Source organism: Manacus vitellinus, unplaced genomic scaffold, assembly GCF_001715985.3.
Source record: "Manacus vitellinus isolate BGI_N305 unplaced genomic scaffold, ASM171598v3 scaffold_21_pilon, whole genome shotgun sequence".
Lineage (NCBI taxonomy): Eukaryota > Metazoa > Chordata > Aves > Passeriformes > Pipridae > Manacus > Manacus vitellinus.
Genome location: NW_021939546.1, coordinates 4,972,339 through 4,991,137, shown reverse-complemented (window position 1 = coordinate 4,991,137; position 18,799 = coordinate 4,972,339). Strand labels below are relative to the sequence as shown.

Genomic DNA, 18,799 nt, shown 5'->3' with positions numbered 1-18,799 from the left:
TCCTAGAGGTTGGAATGAGGAGTAAGTGTAGGGAGAAAAAATCCAATTCCATTGAGAAGCCCATCTGCTTTGTATTTTAATGTTGGGTAGCATGACTTTCTTTTTTTCTGAAATGCTGCCATATACATTGTCATGAGAATAACCTTAGTCAAGTTACATTGGCTAAATGAATAATCTTTTTACCATGTGGAACTAATTTTCTTGGGGTATTTTCCCCTCTCGCTTTTTTTCCCTTCCTCTTCTCTGGACCCTTGAAAAAAGAAGACAAAAAAACCTGCCGGTTCTTGATTGCATTTTTGGCAGTTACTCAGTTTTCCATAGTTTTGTCTCTTTGCAAATGCCTGAAGTTTTCCAAGGGAACAAGTTTATAAGAATTGTGCTCTACTTTGCTCCTTTTCAAGCAGTGTCACACCTATTTATCATCTCCCCTTCTGAGTCGTGAAATGATCCCAAAGGCTTTTACCTCCCACAGTCTATATACAAATGCCAAATGTGATGTTTTTTACCATGAAAATTAAGATTAAACCTGAATCCCAGTTCTTCTGTTGTCCTCTGTGATGCACAAAACATCTTCCAGTGCTGCATGTGGCTGAAGGTGATGGCAGCTTGAGTCATAAAATAGGGAGTTGGTAAACAATCTCCATTAAGATAAAAATTGGGAAGAAAGATGGTGTTTTCCTGCTTAAAACCTCAAATATTGGGGAATGTGTGCACCCATAAAGGTGTGTATGAGCATGTGGAGATATATCTCTACAAATGTCTATGTCCTGAGTGCCAACAGGTTCTGTGCTCTGTTTATGGAAAAGTTGTGTCTGATGTCTCTGCTTTTTCTCACTATTGATTTTTTTCCGCATTCCAAGTAATCTTGTGTAAATTTTATATGTAAAATGAGCAGAATCCCTTAAATGAAGCTGCCAAAAGAGGCTTTCAAACGATGGTGTGGTTTAACAACACTCCCACAATGTGGATAACTGAGCACAGCCCAACTTTGCCCATTAGCAGTGACTGGAGATCTTCTCCCAGCACAATGAAGATGCCAGGAGAGGAACTGGGCCAGGACAGCAGAAATATAAGCTGTATGAGTTTTGGCATTTCCTCATTTTTTAATGGAAGCTGCTGCACGTGGTGCCTGACCCCTTTGAAAGCACTGACCTGAGCTCAGCCTGGGAGCCTGGCATCACATTTCTCCTCATCTGCCTCTGATACAGGTATCTGTTGCTGCTTGACAAATAATCTAAAGAAAAAAGCATTGATTAGTTAAATCCTTTCTGAAAACATGTTCTTTTTTGAAACCCACAGGAAGAGAAAGGCATTTGCAGTGTGGTGTTGGAATATTCCTTTTGTGCTCATCCCACTGAGTTTGCCTTTCACTATGTTTTCCTCCAATTTACTTCAGTTTCTTACATGGATAGTGTAAATTCTTGGAGAAAAACATGAAGCATGTCCTCGATCTCCTGGGAACCCACTATTTAATGTTTCTTGGTTTTAGGAAATGGTAACAAAACATAACACGATATGGCTTCAGACACTGTAAAAATAAACTCCAGACAGAAGCCACAGGTTTCCCTGAAAACAATCCCACTCGGTGAGTTTCATCAGAGAAAGGATTTGTTGGATATTTGTTTGCTCACCACTTTTGAAAACATTAACCTTTCAAATAGGAAACAGACCCTGGTTAGGAGCTGCCTGAAGTTTAAGAAAGATCCCAGCCCTGCTGAGCTAATGCTGTATTTTACACATGTATATTTTGCTACTGCACTTCTGTATAACTTTTTAAATATTATTGTTTTTTTCATCCTGTCACTACCTAAATATGACAGGTAACAGAAATCTATGCCCTAAACCTGCTGAAAGATGTTTTTTTTTTTCTTTTTTAAATCTCTTGTAGTATAGATGGTAAAGCAGCTTTGACATATTTACAGCTCAGTGGCTATTTTGCTAATCCTGGATTTGTTTTTCCTGGTTCACTTTGTCTCTAAAAATGTTATTTTTGTCGATGAGGAGATGGATTCATATCTCATCTGGCAAATAAAGTGATGTGCAAATGGTTGACTGCTCTGCAGAGCAGTTGGCACTTGTTTTTTGTTGGGGACCTTGGAGATTTGGGGCTGGTGGCTTTTTCTGTTTGTTTTGATGCTGTGCTGACAGGCAAAGTGGAGCTTTTTGAAGTGTTTTCTCACTGCAGTTCTTTGCTGCTGAGTTAATTTTAATCTCAAGCAACTGAGGGAGCAAGCCATTTAATATTTTACTTTTTACACTAAGCTTGGTTTAGAATCATCTCCCAGATCTCAAACTGAGTTGCCTTCAGCTTCAGATGATGAATAAAAGTCTCTTAAGCCTTGTTTTGGGACACCACAAAGCTAAGCCTGAGCTACCCCCTTATCTCTGGCTGGCTGGGAAACCTGACTCCATTCTACCGGGAGATGTGGGTTTGGGTGCTGGGCCCATCCATCACTGTCAGACCCCACCTGTGCAAGGCATTAGACCCTGATGGACCAAATCTTCCCTGTCCCAGCCCCCTGCCCTTGGATCCTCTCATTGCTTCCTGATGTATCTCACTTACCAAATATTTGTCTTGTTGTAAAAGCTAAAATTGAGGCTGGTGGCACCAAGAGCAATTACAGTCATTGAAGGGGATATCGAGGTACCACAGAAGAATATTTTCTAGGAAGTTGCAAGTGCTTTGACTCAGAGAAGTAATTAAGGAGCTTAGGAAAGCAAATGTTGGCAATGTGTGTTTGTAAAACAAACCCCCTGCTTTCTCAGGACTCCATGCAGGCTGTGATCATCCCCTGCAGGCTCACAGGGACACAGCTTGGCTCTCCTCTGTGTGTCCTGGAGCTGTCATGGATCACCAGGAATCCTGTGGCAGTCCCTGCAGATACCATGATTTTCTCTTTTTAGGCTTCTGTTTGTGTAGCTAAACACAAGTGTTGAATGAGGGAAGGGGAGGATTAAGAGCAGGAATGATGTGCCCAGCAAATATTCAGGTGTTGCCAGAGGCACAGAGGCCCTGGGGATGGTGCAGAGCTTTGTGCTCAGCCCCTGCCAGCACCACTGAGTTTAAACCTGATATAAAGCTGCAGGTGACAGGTACAGCCAGGAGACAAGTGTTATTTCTCTCCAGTGTTTGAATATTTTAAAAAGAATATTTGTAAAGTTATAATAAGCTTAAAAATGTTGTTGATAAAAAAATGAGGGGGGAAATGAAAAAAATAAAGTAAAATGTTGTTCAGGGTTTGAGGTGGTGTGTGATGAGATGTTGGGAGTGATGGTGGGGATGGGGGTGGCTCCGTGTCTGGTGGAGCACTAGCTTAGTGGGAAAGGCTGGATGCTGAGCCAGCACAGTGGTTGCAGCCTTTCTGCATTGAGAGAGCGAGTGGTGATGGGTTATGGCAAATAATCCTGGGAAGCATCTCATTAAACACGTGTGGAATTGTTCTGCTGGAGGGAGCTGATCCTGCTGCCATCTGCTCAGCAGAGCCAATTAAACAACGAGGGGTGGGGAGAATGAAGATGCTAATGGGCTGTGTAAATGCAACGGGCAAGATCTAAATATTTAGACTGTTGTAAGTTTGTGGAGCTGACTTTTGGGTCTGTGAAGTTGCTTCAGCTGAGGTTGCCACTGGTTTTCTGCTTAAAGTTACATCACTTTTTACCTTGGTGAAATTGCTTAAATACAACAGGGAGGTATTTTTTGTTTTGGGTGTAATTCTGCATTGGAATTCTTGAGTAGGGAGCAGATATCCTGAGTAGGGACTGTACCCAGGCAGAGCTGAGCTCGGGGACCTCAATGGGCGACAGATCACGTTTGTGTGGATTCCAAATCCTTAATTAATTTTAACTGTTGGTTTACTCATTATCTGTGCTGGCATTTTAACCAAGAGTCTCCTGTCCCGTCCCGTCCGTCCCCCCCCCCCCCCGACATGCACAGTGCTTTTAATTAAAAAAAATAGAAGATACTGCATTGTTTAAAATATATTAGTTGAATTCAAAATCAAGCACAAATAGGTTAAAAACCTTAGTCCAGTGGCCAAATAAATTCCTGCTGGCACTGGGACTCTTATATAATGTTCTCTGGCATGATTTTGCAAGTTCATAAACACAGCTACGTGTGAAAGGGGTGGAGGAAGGGTCAGCTTTGTGTTGAGGACAGAAAGCTCCATTCTCAGTAGCTGACAGTCTATTTCCTCCTCATTCCTTTTGATGTCTGGAGATTTAAATGCATGGAGAGAAAAATTCAATTCATTTAAAACATTTTGCATCAAAATGACATGCTTTAATGTATTTTCTTCTGATGTTTAAATTATCTTTTCATCTCATGAGGGAGAAAAAAAAAAGCCAACATGTTTGTAGTTAAAGTGCCCAAGCAGAACTTTAAACAAAGGTCTGGATGAAGAGGAAGTCTCAATGTACTAAGAGTAGATGCCTTTTTTTCCTCCCCTGCCCCCCCTTCTTGGCTCTCTGAGACTTGTAAACCAAGGAGATTTATTGCTGCCCTTCCAAAGGCTTCTTCAGAATTAAGAGTTCAAATTTTTGGAATTCCTCAAGTCCACAGGAGGGAGAGGGATAAAGGGAAAGTGATGATGGTAAGTGGGAGCAGAGCACACCAAAGGATTTTCCAGGCTGGTTTGGCCAGTTATAGCTTTAGTAGGAGGAAATCAGCTGAACCTGCTTCAAAAAAACCTCTTGGAGTCATGGAGCAGTGATGATTTCACAGCTAAGGGAGAGACTCAACAGGGCCTTTATGAATCACTGTCCTCCGCCACATGTGATGTCATGTGTTTGACTTAACACTAATAATCCATTCCATCAGTGAAATCCCAGCTCCCCTTGAGTCTGGTAGAGAAATGTCTCACAGCCTAAATAACCTCAGGATATTACTGTTGCATTTATTGATAGTGAATAACCAGTACTATTGTTGTTTTGCAAGATACTGTTCTCTGAAAACTCTGCTGTATTTTGCAGCTATTAAGACAGATGGCAAAGGAATATTTTAGGGACATTGTATGTTTACCAGTGGGGATAGCCCAAGCTGCCCTTGGAAATGAGAAATCTTGCAAGAGAAACTTGAATGTATCAGGCAAACTTTTCAGGGATTCCAATCTTATTTTTCAGTCTGGAAGCTGAATATTAACAAGATGTTGAGTATTTTTTCCTTCACATAACCAGTGCAAAGTGAACAGAGATGGCAGTGTGGCTGTCACCTGTGGAAGCACTCCTGTCCCTCTGGGAACTGATGGGGACCTTCCCCAGAGGAGGAAGCAGCTCTCACTTCTATCTTCTGATACATCCATTTTTGCCATTAGTGAGGTTGATCTGGTTATATTCAAAATCGGGTCTCATTTTCCTTTTTTCCAGATACCAAATATGTCTAAATTTGGCTCACAGCCTCTTGTGTTAGTTGGAAACAAGTACTTTTAAAAATAGTTGTCTTGGGTTAAATATTCAGCAAGAGAAGGGTCATAGTTTGCACAACAGTAGCTTTGTGATATTGTTTTTAGCACCTTATGTCAGTCTGATAATTAAATGGATGTTTTGGAAAAACCCTGTTATGTGCTTGCCTTCAAAACCAATGCAGATCCACAGATACAGACAGACATGATTCCCCTTGGGTAAACCTGGCATTGGAGACTCCCTAGGTCCTTCTCTGACCTGATTTCCTCCCTCATTTGCCTTTTGGAGCTTGTTTAATGTGGCATTTATAACAAAAAGTCTCTTACACATCCTTTCTGGTTTTTCTTGCAGAGGATATTCAACTCCTTTGTGTACACAGAGAAAATATCAAATGGAGAAAGTGAAGTTCAACAGGTGAGTCCAAAAGTCCCTTTCCAACTCTCACTGTGTCACCAAGGCAAAGTCAGCTTAGGGATTGCAGTTTTGCCTGGATTTGTGGCCCTTTCCTAACACTGAGCACATCAGATAACAGCCAATGGAATAAATATAAATGGAGATGGGCTGTATGGGCTGATGATGCATTTGAGAGTTTTGAATTGCCATGAAAAGGTTTTCCATCTGTTTTTTGTGGGGCTGTCCCTTGGAATCAAAAGGACCCTCATGTAGTATCTCCCATTAATTGACAGGCTTTCATGTTGAAATTGTCTCTTTTAAGATTGATGTAATTCAGAGCAAAACCACTAATGTCACTGTGAATGTGGAAATGATGGCGATTGCTTTTTGGAAATACGGGACAGCTACAGCCTTGTGCATAACAATTGTGGTTGTGGGGCTTTTTAATTTTGTGAGGGCTTATGAGTACACACTTGAGCATTGAACTCTTCAGTTTAACATTGAGGTAATACATCTCAGCACAGGCCTGCTTGCATTTTAATACATGTGTGTATTTTTAAAATTAATTTCAGATCCATTTAAAAAAAGATAAATAGATCATCTTATAGGCTTCAGGAAACTGAGGTACTAATTATGTTCACAAGTGCATCCCTTGTGGTAAAGGCGATAGGTTTTGGTCAAAGAGGTGGCTGCTGCCCTGGAACAAAAACCCAGCTTTTCCTTCCAGTTTAAGCCTAGACTCACTTGCACAACCTTCAGCAAGTAACCTGACCCTCCTGGACCCCTATCACACCAGTTTTAATGTTCAGTAAAAACAAAAGTGCCTCAGAGTGGGGCTTTCCCCAGGGAAAAGGGAATTACTCCTCAGCAGTGCAGACAGCCCGATTGTGCATGAGGGGTGTTGCTGGTTTCCAAGAGCAGATCAGTGCATGGCATGTTCATGGGCACTAAAACTGGTCATGTAAAATAGAAAAAAATTACACTCTAAGTTGTGCTTATTGTAAATGGTGAAATTTCCAGTCTTTTAAAATACTTTTACCAAGGAAAAGTCAAAGCAGAGCTGATTCAAATGGGATTGTGAGGGTGGGTTAGGTTGGAAAAGACCTTTAAGGTCATCAAGTCCAACCATTCCCCCAGCACTGCCAAGGCCACCACTGACCCACGTCCCCAAGTGCCACATCCACGTGGCTTTTAAATCTCTCCAGGGATGGGGACTCCACCACTGCCCAGGGCAACTGTGCCAGGGCTGGGAAGCCCTTTCAAGGAAGGAATTTTCCCAAATATCCAATCTAAATGTCCACTGATACAAGTTGAGGCTGTTTCCTCTCATCCTCTCCCTTGTTCCCTGGGAGCAGAGCCTGACCCCACCTGGCTCCACTCTGCTGTCAGGGAGTTGCAGAGAGCCAGAAGGTCCTTTCTGAGCCTCTTTTCTCCAGGCTGAGCCCCCCCAGCTCCCTCAGCCGCTCCTGGTGCTCCAGACCCTTCCCCAGCTCTGTTGCCCTTCGGCTTTGGCTTCCCTGTAATCATGCCCAGGTGGGTGCCAGCATACAAAGGGACCATGAGATTGTAATTGTCACCTGACTTTAAAAGTTTAAATCCCAAACCATCCTGACATCTTTAAGGAAGGGTTTCCTGGCTTTGTGTCGTGTAGGGCAGCATTTTTCTGGAGTAGTTCTGGGTGGTCTGAGCGCCGCAGAAGGGCCATGTGGGCTGGATTATACGTATCAGATGGCTTTTGAAAGCCAAAAGTGTTTTTGGGAAACCAAGAAACTGGATTAAAACTTCTTTGAAGTCCCAACTATCGATTCTCCACTTAGCAAAAGACTCTGCTTGTTCCCCAGTGCAGATGTCTGTATTCAGCCTAAGTAGATATAAATAGCTGTCTAAACACTGGAGGTTGTGTGATGGATTCGGAGCTGTCAGAGGAGAAAAATGAGGCCCTGGTGAAGCACAATTACTGTGGTTAAAAGCTCAGCAGTGAAATGGATAGAGGAATAATTGAGCACTTCTGTTTCATTAATAACCAGATCTTTTAGCCCTAATGAATCACCAGCAATATAACTGGAGTTTTATGAGTGAGGGTAGGACATGGAACAGGATCGTCTTGAGCGAAGGCAAACAAATGTAAGCAAATGAAATCCCCTGCCTCTCATTCCTGTTTTTGTAATTCATTAACATTTTCTTAGCAACTGATACCCAAAGGCAATTAATTATGGATTTATGTCAGCTGGGATCTTTTCTGGCAGACCAGTGGATTATTGTGGGGGTGGTGTTTTTTTTAATACCAAACTGTGTAAATAATGACTTTCAATTTGTTGAGAAAGTGAAAAACTCCAGCTGTTGGCCTTCAGGCCTAACTGTTCAATACCCTTGGCTTCCTTCGTGCCACACAAGAAGCAGTTTACCTGTTGACATTGAACTGGTTACACTTTTAAGGTCTGCAGTTATTACTATTGTACCTGACAGATAAAACCTTTTTTGCTTTGAATAGGTTATTAAAAATTGTGTGGCCATTGCCAAAAATAACTTGGATTCTTTCCCTGTAAGTTATTTCAATATCAGAGAACTCGCATATGATATGAAAATGTAGTGGTGTGAGTTAGTGATCTAAATAAAGTGGAAGAGGGGTAGTTTTCTTAGGGAAAATCTAGATTAGCTGATTTCAAGGAACTGTGTGTTCAGCATCCTGCCAGATGTCTGGTTTCTGTGGTGTGGAGAGTAGGAAATGGGGCTCCATGGAGGAGAAAGGACAGAGAAATGATCTCGAGCAGGAGTAGATTTCCCAGTTTTGGGGAGAGAAGTTGGAGCACAGCAGCAACAATCTCTCTGTGCAGAGAAAGATTTGTAATAACTTCTTGTATTTTTGTCTGTCCCAACAAGGTGCAGAGTGTTCAGACCTGGTTGGTGTGCATTGGGTTGGGTTGAATTTTTATTTAGTTTGTTTTGGGTTTGGCAAAGAGCTGTTGAACTCTTTGGAGAGGAAATATATCTGTAATATGCTGAAAAACCTCCATTTGGCTGTTGAGCACATCTTCCCTGGCTGTGAAAAGTGGGATGTTCACACCACGTTGAACTTTACATCGATGTAAAGTGATAAAAGGCAATTACACTGTGTTTAATGTACTTCCAGAATGAGTCAGGAATTTGGCCCTTTCTCTAGTTTCTGTTGTGTACCATGTTTGACATCCTCCTTGGAGTAAGTCTGGGGAAGCTTTGCCAAAGTTACTGGCCAGTAGAAAACCTCAAATGAGTCTTGGTCTCTTTGAGGAAATGCATACTGGAAAGTAGTTTCCTGTATCCTGATTAAGTATATTTTCAGTATCACTCAGAAAAGTAGGAATAGGGACTTTTCACAAGGGCATGCAGTGATGGGACAAGGGGGAATGGCTTCAAACTGAAAGAAGGCAGGTTTGGATTAGATGTTAGGGAGAAATTGTTCCCTTTGAGGGTGGTGAGGCCCTGGCACAGGTTGCCCAGAGAGGCTGTGGCTGCCCCATTCCTGGAAGTGTCCAAGGCCAGGTTGGACAGGGCTTGGAGCAACCTGGGCTAGTGGAAGGTGTCCCTGCCCATGGCAGGGGGTGGAACAAGATGATCCTTAATGTCCCTTCCAACCCAAACCATTTTAGGATTCTGTGAATGGTTTGAATCTGTTAAAGCAGAGGTGTGGGAAGAAACTGAAGGTGATTCTATGATCCTTTCTTGAATCACATTGCTGGTAACCTCCGTGCTCTTCAGGATTGGTACAGAAGCAGTGGTTTAAGAGCCTGGCACATTAGGAATAAATATATTAAGATTTTCTAAAAAAGAATCTATGGATGCACAGTTGTCATACAGCAGGAGGAGTGCCAGGTGGGTATTGGAGAGAGGAACTTTTTTCCAGATTTTTCTGGTTGACAGAGGGGATTTAAAACTAAAAATTATAACTAAACTCTTCCATTTATAAGCAATACTTTCTGAGGAACCTGACAGTGTTAAATCCCTGGCTGTGAGTCTGTTATGGCATCCGTGCCTGTCAACCCCACTGATGCATATTTTATATCCAGTCTTGAAAACATGAAAAATACCTTGGCTTTCAAGCTACAGCCAGAAATAAAACCTAACCTTGGAGCTCTGCTTTCCCTCAGAGCTCCCTGCAAAGGGAAGACTTCAGAGCTGTGGAGCTTTGAGGGGGGAAGAAGCTTTAAAAAAAAAAGCTTGAGGGAACTATGCAAATGAGGCAAATGTCTCTGGGAAAATTAGAGAACCTCAGTGATGTTGTGATGAAAGGTTGTCAGTGGAGATGGTGACAATTGAAGTGCATTACCCATGGGTGCTGCAGTAATAGAACCAGGTGTTACCGTCCAACCTGTCTGCAAAGCCAAAGGCTTTGGCTGCCTGCCAGCTGCCAAAGGAAAGATGGAAAAAAATAGGGCTAATGGCTGCATTGTTTGGAGCCAGCACTCATGGCTTATTGTTTTGTTTATTGAAATTAGGAAGAAAATACAGAAATCTGAAAAAAAAAGAGGAATGCCAAGTGAGGCTTCCCGTGCTTTTGTTTTTAAGGTGAGGTGAATCAACCGGAGATGATAACATTTTATGCCAATCTCAAGGTATCCAAATTTATTAAGTCTCCATTAAAATGCGTGAATTGGATCATTTTTGGGGGAGCAGGGAATGTTTGTCACACTTGGTACCCACCCAAGGGTGAGATATCAGCAACCTGCCCCTTGTGTGTGCCTGATTCAGGACACAGCTTTGCATTTTGCCTTAAAAATGTTTTAACAATTACTTTAGAATAGTTTAATAGTTCACTGCTCTGTCCTTTCATTATTTGTTATCTCTTTCTCTCTGCCCCTTTGAGGCTTTGTAACCAGAGTGGGTCTGGCATCCATCAGTATCCAGCAGCTCTTCAGCTCCAGGCAGTTTAAAAAAAGCAGAGTTTATGTTGGATAAAAAGTTAAAGGTTTTATTTAGAAAGAGGAGAAGGTGATTTAAGCCTGCAGCTTTTATTCTGACAGGCTCTAGTAATGAGTGCATCACTTTGCAAGCTGAATAAAGTTTGGGAGGGAATGATGTGAGTGTGCACATGTGCATGTGCAGCCGTGAGGAGCTGGGAAGGATGGATTGTTTTTTGCTGTTGTTTTAATCACTCAGGGCTGGAATGCCTGTTCACTGTCCTGGATTTTGTGCTCCACTGAAGCCCAACTATGGCAGAAAAATTAAGTTAGTTTCGTTAGGCTTCATCTGGATAGCACTTCTCAATTTGATGATTTAGAACCATTTGTTTTTAGTAATTTTAGTAATTTTGTCTGGTCGGTGTGTTACCTTTAGTTTCTTAACATAATTTATTCATTGTAAGCAATTTTCAGTAGAAAATTGTTTTTGGATCATCTCCCCATTGGTGACTTATTTGAGTTTGCTGTTTTTAAGGTTGTTTGGATTGTTGGGAGTATTGTCTTGCTGTCAGAGAACAGTATTTTTAGAGTTCTTTAGATTAAACAAACTGAATTCTTCCAACTGTGCTTCTGTCTGTGGGCAGGGAATGGATGTCTGTGGAGCTCTGGGAGGCTTCAGGTCCCTCGTTGCTGACATGCACTTGACTCTCTGCCCCGACCAGAGTGTTGGATCCCGTTTAATAAAAGTAACGTAACGACTTTGAGCCATTCAGAGGTTTTTCGGTGGGTGATGCAGTTTAGGAACAAAGCATTTGCTTCTTGTCAGCTTCTGAGGTACAGGATCTTCTGAAAAACAGATTTGTCAGATCCTTAGACTCGGCACAGCAGGGTGAAATTCAAAGGCTGGGGGGTGCTTTTATCGTTCAACCTCGAAGGTGAAAACTCATCAACACCGAAACCTCGTCTTGTACAGCCTTCATTTATCAGAGACCAGCCGTGATTCCCAACCAGAGGCCTTTTGTTCTGAGGCTCTGTGTTGGTTTTATTACTGCTAATGATGCTCATATGGACCTTTTCTCAGCAAAGTTAAGCTCTCTCCCCTTTTCATGATTTCAGGTAGAAAAACCAAGGAAAAAAAGTACAGATTCAAATATCTGGTTTACTTTGTGCTTAAGCACAGCCATTTCATTTGCCTAAACTTAGAGAGAGACTTTGTACCCACAAAACTAATGGAAATTTAGGAAATTTGGCTTGTGTATGTTTGAGACTCTGCAGAAGAATCTACACATTTGAGTACAGCCAGACAAAAAGAAAGTTTACTCTAAAACAGCTTATTATCTAACAACTGGGAGCAATTTAATAGTGTTAGATGTCTAACATGGAGCAGCCCATTAGTAGTCCTCTGGTGCCTTGGCAATAAATCATTCTACAAAGCTAATTAGGTATAATTCTGCAAGTCATTTGAGCAAGGTCCTATTAAAACCTGTGCTCCCAGGAGACCTGTCGTGGAGCTGCAGCATTCCCTGGGAACAATGCAGGCAAAGGCAATGCTGTATCAGAGTGGGCCTCGTTGTTCACATAACAAAGTAAATCATGACAAAATGTCCTGTTAGTAATAGTTAGGAAAGACATTTGTTAGTCCAGGGGATGTGGAAAAACCGACGGCATTTCTCGGCACTTGTAGTGGCTCCGTTAAATCATCCCTGCAGAGTTTGGGGTGTACAGGGAGCAGGAGAGGGGAGTAGTGTGGAGTAAGGAGCTGACTTAGCTCTGGAGAAGTTTGCAGAATTGCAAAATGCAGTGTTCTGAATATTCAACACCTCGGTATATTGCTCAGAGATTATTCTTTTTCATTTAGGATGTGTCTGGCTGATGATTAAATATAATAGAAGTATTGATGTGAAAAGGGTACAGAATGTGCAGAGCAAAAAAAAAATGCCTGATCTGTTTTATTAATTTCTCACTTTGATGAAAGACTAGGAGCACAAGTCTCAGTAAATGTTTCTTGTAAAATCTGACTCTGCCTCCTAACTGTGTTTACTGTCACGTTTGCTCAAGGAACAGCCGCAGATTTTTCCCTTCCAGTTTTCCCTGGCAGAGTCATTAGTCAGGCTCGTTGGGAAGGGCCTAATGAAGGAGACACCAGTGAGCTCTTATCTGACAGCACAGTGACTTCAATGGGCCTGTGATGTGTCCCAGCAGGCTCTGCCCTTGTTAACACCAGGAGCCTTCCCACTGCTTGGAGTCTGCCTGGCGTGGAGAGAGCTCTGCCTGAAGAAAGTCCTTCAAATCACGCACCAACCAGCTCTGATAAAGAGCTTGGAAATACTTGTTCGCAAAAATGTGTTGATTTATTTTTACTTTTATTTAAATTCTTTTAAGAAATATTAAAAAAAGGGTTGAAGTACCTAATTTTCTATTTCTAAAGTTTAATTCTTTTAAAAGGCCTGAGAATTGCTGGGGAGGGCCGACAGTGTTTGTTTTCACTTTCTGAAAGGAGAGGAATTGACTCTTACAATAGTGTAACCTCTAAACCTTATCCTTATTTATAAGTGGTTGCCTTCCTCAGAGGGAATTCTGACAGCAGAAGGCTTCAGGAGAAATTTCACTGGTGCAAGACAGTTGTCATTATTTTCTTTCTGTTATATTATAACATCAATTAGAGATTTTTCATTTTGTAGTTGAGGTTTGTAGTTGAAACTGTTGTAGCTTGTGATGAGGCTCACTGAGCTGAGAGATCGATGAGGAAAATCATTCAGGTGATGCTCAGCCAAGAGCCTGTGAAGCCTCCCAGGAGAGCAGCAGGGATTACAGCAGAAAAGCAAGAACTGGGATGGCTTATTTTGCCCAAATCTACATGAAAGGAGTAATGAAATACATCTGCACAGATCCACCTGATTGAGGAAGCTATTGATGGACAGAGAAATATTCATGGCAGTATTTGGGATTCCCTGGATCCTGAGGTTTCTCTGTAAACATATTCAGTGCAATGGGAGATTTACTGTTGTCTGCTCCTGAAGCAGCAGGAAAGTTCTGTGGAGGTGATGGCTTCTCTAACACTATTATTTGGGCTTTCCTAGAGCTTCATTAAGTTGACCTGTGGCCTGTTTTAGTCTCCATCACATCCTTGTCAGGCCTTGGAGCACTTCAGTGCTAAGCCAGTAGTACAGGCAGAGTCATCTCCGGGTGTCGGTTCTTAATGAAAGGGAAGTTTGATGCAATGGAAAGTACACTTTTCATACATGGAAAACTCTTTAAGTTCAAGCACCCACTTCTAGATAGTAAATGTATTTTATCTTTTTGCCTTTACTGCTTTCTGTGGCCAGTATTATTAGTTACTTGATTTGCAGTGCTTGAACCACTGAAATAAAAGTCCAATGAGCAAATCAGACAACTATTACATTTAACACATGCAGCTTTTACTTTCCATTGATGTTGGTTACCAAGAAATGGGTAATATAGAGAAAGTGACTTAATTTTAATATTTCTTTTTACTTCTTTTTGCAGTTGGCAAAAAAAATTCGAGAAAAATTTAACCGTTACTTGGATGTTGTGAATCGTAACAAGCAGGTAGTGGAAGCATCATACACTGCTCATCTCACATCACCCTTGACTGCCATCCAAGACTGCTGTACTATTCCACCATCTATGATGGAGTGAGTATTAAATTCTAAATTACTTATGCTGTCTCTTAAAAACGAAGAAAAATTATGATTTCTTTGCAAAATAGCCTGTATTTTCTGCTATTTTTGATAACTCTGAAAAAGGGAGAAGGCAGAACTCCAAAGGTGCCTCTTACCTTGTCCTCAGATTCTTTTACATTTCTACCACATCAGTGTTTAATGAGAAGCTTTAAAGAAGAACTGGGAGTCAGCTGGAAACAAAAAAAAAAAAAAGGAAAAAAATTTGTTCAACCCTTCACAGTCTTCTATACAAAATGAGTCTGTCTAAATCCAGGATACCATTTTTGCACTGAGACACTGCTTGCCTTGAATAATTCTTCTCAAGCTGGTCATGGGATCGTTTTTTTTCTCCTTTGAAGCATCCAAAATCATGAGTTGGTCACTACATCACATGCTAAAAATGCTGCTTTACAGTTAAACAAGTTGACATGCTGCTGTTTGATACAGAGGTTTACAGAAATTGAGCATATTGCTTGGAAACTGGATTTGTTCATGTTAAATTTGTTTTGTTTTTAGATACAGGGGTTTTGAATAGTCTAAATCTGGGCAGTTGGTTGTGTTTAATCATGTTTTATTATGCTACCTATTTGCAGAATAGGCACTTAGGTTTCCTAGTTGTAGGAAGGTGTGATAGAAGGTCTGATTTTTCCAGTAAAAGGGTAATAATTTTTTCAGTGTTCAACATTTTAAACATTTAGTTCCATATGCTCTTGAAAAGAACAAGAGTAACTTTCCATTTCATAGAATCCTTGAAACATTTGGGTTTGAAGGGACCTTAAAAATCATTTCATTCCAGACCTTCCACTTTCCCAGGTTGCTCCAAGCCCTGTCCAGCCTGGCTTTGGACACTTCCAGGGATGGGGCAGCCACAGCTTCTCAATTTATGGAAAGTTTATGCAAACTTGATTGTGGAGTTTTAAAAGCATCTCCCACCTGGATATTGTGATCATATTTTGAATTCTTCCACGTTTTAATTTGTGGACTAACTTGCTCTAGCTATGAGGAGGCCTGCACGTGTGGGATGTTAAATTGGACATGCTATTGCTGATAACAGCTTATCCTTGTTTAAAATGGGTGTTTTAGTTGGGCAGAAGAGTGCTGGCATTAGAGCAACGGTAATTATAATATTTTGCTTTGGAGCATTTATCAGCTGGTGCTACAGAAGAGGTCACATGGAAAAAGATTTGTCTGTGCTATTTGCTGTTTTCATGGGATACTTTGCTTTAGATTGTGCCTTGAAAATGTGTATGTCCTAAGGGCTGTGACTTTCCTTCAGGAGGGTTGTGAAATACTTGTGTTACAACTCCTTAACTGTGTGTTCTTTTTCTTGGTGCTTTGTCATGTGGCCTCTTCACTTGAGCAAACACTTGGGGCAAGAACAGTGTCAGGAGCACGTTGTCTTCAGGGTGTATTTTTAAGGTAGATTTGAGGGCCTATCCCACAGTGTTTAAGGCTGTTTTTCACATGGTGTTCAGCCTCTAAAAGAAACATTTGAAAATCTGATGGCACTTCATGCTGCCAGGTGATTGTTCCATCGGCCTTTTACATTGCTGTCCAACTTATTGACATTCCATAGGGAATGCTGCAAGTTTGGATTGGTTTTGGAAAAATTAACTTGTGAGGGAGATGCTGAACTATTCTGTAGAGAAAGGAATTTTTCTTCAGGTTTTTTTTTAATGGTTTGTTATCTTCAGTTTGTATTTGTTGTTACCATTAACAAAATTATCCATTTGTGGCCTTGTCTTTGCTTGTCTTTATCTTGAAAATCCAAGCATTGGCTTCAAAGAGGGTTTGCCTTGTTGCTTGAGATAAACTGTGAGACTTTGACACCTGGTGACTGTAAATAAATGATACAGAATAAGACCTAACAAAGCACCAACTGGGTTATAACATGAACCTGGTATTTGACTTGCTTGTTTAGTTGAGTAGTAAGATATGACATGGAAAGCAATATTTATGTTATTGCCATTATGTGGTGCTGGATTTACAGTGAAAAGCCCAAATAAATAAGTTTTCATGTGACTGCAGTCCACAGTGATTAGTTCTGGATTAAAATTACCAGCCTGACCGTGTTTTGGTTGCTATATTGTACCCAACATATATACTGGTTTATCTAGTGTAAGTTCAGCAGTTGTGTATTTGTTCCCCCACCAGGGCAGGTTTGTGCAATGAAACTGCCTTGTTTTGGACAGTGGTGAAAAGAAATAAATTAGAATATGCAACACCAACTAGATGAGGCAGTGCAGTTGGTGGCTGTTGAGTGGTTTTGGCAAGGGACTATTCCCTAGGCCGTAATTCCACAAACATTTAATCATACAATTATGCTCATCTGGTTTACCAAAGAGTCTGAATATGTGCTTGGGTAAAGGAAAATTAATCACACGCCTAAGTACATGTGCAGGGGAGGTCAACAGAGCAGGGACTGTGTGTTCCTCTCTAGATTTTGCTGATCCTTTCTTCAGATGTATCAGTTTGCATTTTCAGTTCTACTTAATCAAGGTTTGGGAATGGCAAACCGTGGTGACGTGGAGGGAGGGCAGAGCTTTGAGACATCTCAGAGTGGTTGGTTCAGAGATCTGGTACCTGGCAAAGCATCTGGGCCGTGTTTGTGTCCAGGTTGGAGCCTGGCTCCTTTTCCCAGGGAAGTGCTCAGAGCAGTTGGGAGGAGGCACTGCTCCAGCCAGCCAGACTTAATATGGATCAAGTGCTCCAGGCTCTTAGCAAAACTGATGGAAGATAAGGAAAATGGATGTCAAGTGACATGCATCTTCTAATCCTCCAAGAAATCCCTGCTGGAAAAATAAGGCTCTGTGTCTCCTCAGTAACAAAGGCTGCTGAAGGAGCCATGAGAAACGGATTTCATGCTGTCTCCAGACATTCCCTATCATGATTGAATTGGGTGGTCATTTACAAGACAATGTTTTAATTAAAGTGTCTTCCTCCTTAAGAGGATAAATACCTTTGTGCACAAGATGGTGTCTCCTGGTTTTCATGCCTAAAAGCCCTCAGTAGGTATTCAGGAAATCTTGGAACTGAGATGGGCTAATGTGCAGATGGGGCTGTGACAGAGTGTCAGCAAGAGGGCAGGGAAAAGAATAAAGAGTGTTTATTTATCAGAGGTCCTGAGCACCTGCAGCTTCCCTGCACCTGCAGTGGGAACTTATGGGATACATGTCAGTTGTGAGAAGTGTCTACATAAGGATTTAAGAAATGAGTTTTGGGAAACAAGTTTGGAAGCATTAGCTTTGCATGGTCTGACATGTGAGTGACAGCTGAAGTAGCTTTATTCTTAAATATGGTGTTGACCTGGATGACAACAAGTAGATAAATGGGTGTTGTATATCAAACATTTGCAGAAGAAATAAAATCAAACTCTTTCCACACAAAGGGTAAGTCTGACACGTGGGTAATGTTTGAGTCATCTACCTGTTACACAAAATGCCTTATTTAGGAAAATCTGTGATTGGTGCTAACTGACTCTTTTAGGAGGCTTCCAGAAGTAGCTTTATATAGTTCCAGTGTGTCAGGTTATAGTTCCAGTTTGCCAGGTAAGTCCAAGTTGTGTTTGCATCATAAGTACCTGTGAAGATACAGTTGCACATATGCACTTTACAGAACTGGGACCGTACAGGACAAACCAGTGGTTTCTCAGCATAGCAAAGCCCTGCATGGCTGCAGTGAAATTGCCTTCCCCCCAAAAAAAGAGGATTTAAGTTATTAATCAGATGCATTTGTAAGGAAACGCAGAGCTACCTATGCAGCTTTTCCAATAAAAAAACAGACAATGCTTTTAAAGGAAGACAAAACATTTTCCCTAACCCAACCTTGATCCTTCTCCTCTCCTGCCCAGTTTTGAGACCCATTGCTCTGATGTGCTTCAGCATTTCATGTCCTTGGTGTCCTTGGTGAGAGAAGGCAGGAAATCCAGTTTGCTTAAGTTGCCTTCAACTTGGATTTGAACGGGGAGAGAAGGACAGAGTGGCAGCTCTGGAAAGCCACCCCCTGTGTTGTCACTGCTGTGAGAGGGGGCTAATAAAGCTGTACCTCCACACTGGACATGGATACACCTTTGTACTGGTGGAAACATCCTCTGTACTCTCTGCTTCTACCCTGGAGGACAGAAATGAATTTCACTGCTGTTTTTTTATGGGAAGTTGTCACAGGTCTCCAAACCCCTCTATTTAGAGTCTCATTGGCATCATCAGTGTTCCTGCTCTTGCTCTAAACATCCATGTTTCAAGGCAGCTGGAAATCTATTTTTGCTTTTATTTAACTATGCTGATAAGAGCTCAGGGAATGCATTTATCTAAATTTCTGAAAGGAAATGGAATAGAGAAATGTTTGTTGGTAAAACAGGCTCCTTGGCAGTGTTGCATTGCAAACATTAATGGGGCTGTTTGAATAAGTGAGTTTACAAACCTATATTTGAAAATCATTTACTCCCTGACTGTG

The 18,799-nt window shown here is 41.4% G+C and overlaps 1 protein-coding gene across 4 annotated transcripts in view; it reads left to right on the top strand.

Moving 5' to 3' along the window:
- Window positions 1-18,799, top strand: part of CACHD1 (cache domain containing 1) — a 90,751-nt gene that overhangs the window by 22,915 nt on the left and 49,037 nt on the right. For 2 of the 4 annotated variants that reach the window (XM_018072348.2, XM_018072349.2), the window contains exons 2-3: window positions 5,749-5,811; window positions 14,172-14,320. In XM_018072348.2, the coding sequence (XP_017927837.1) occupies window positions 14,313-14,320 (8 nt within the window). In that variant the 5' untranslated portion in view covers window positions 5,749-5,811; window positions 14,172-14,312. Of the gene's footprint in view, window positions 1-5,748; window positions 5,812-14,171; window positions 14,321-18,799 lie in introns of those variants that run through there. The other 2 variants (XM_029959710.1, XM_029959711.1) reach the window with 1 other exon arrangement.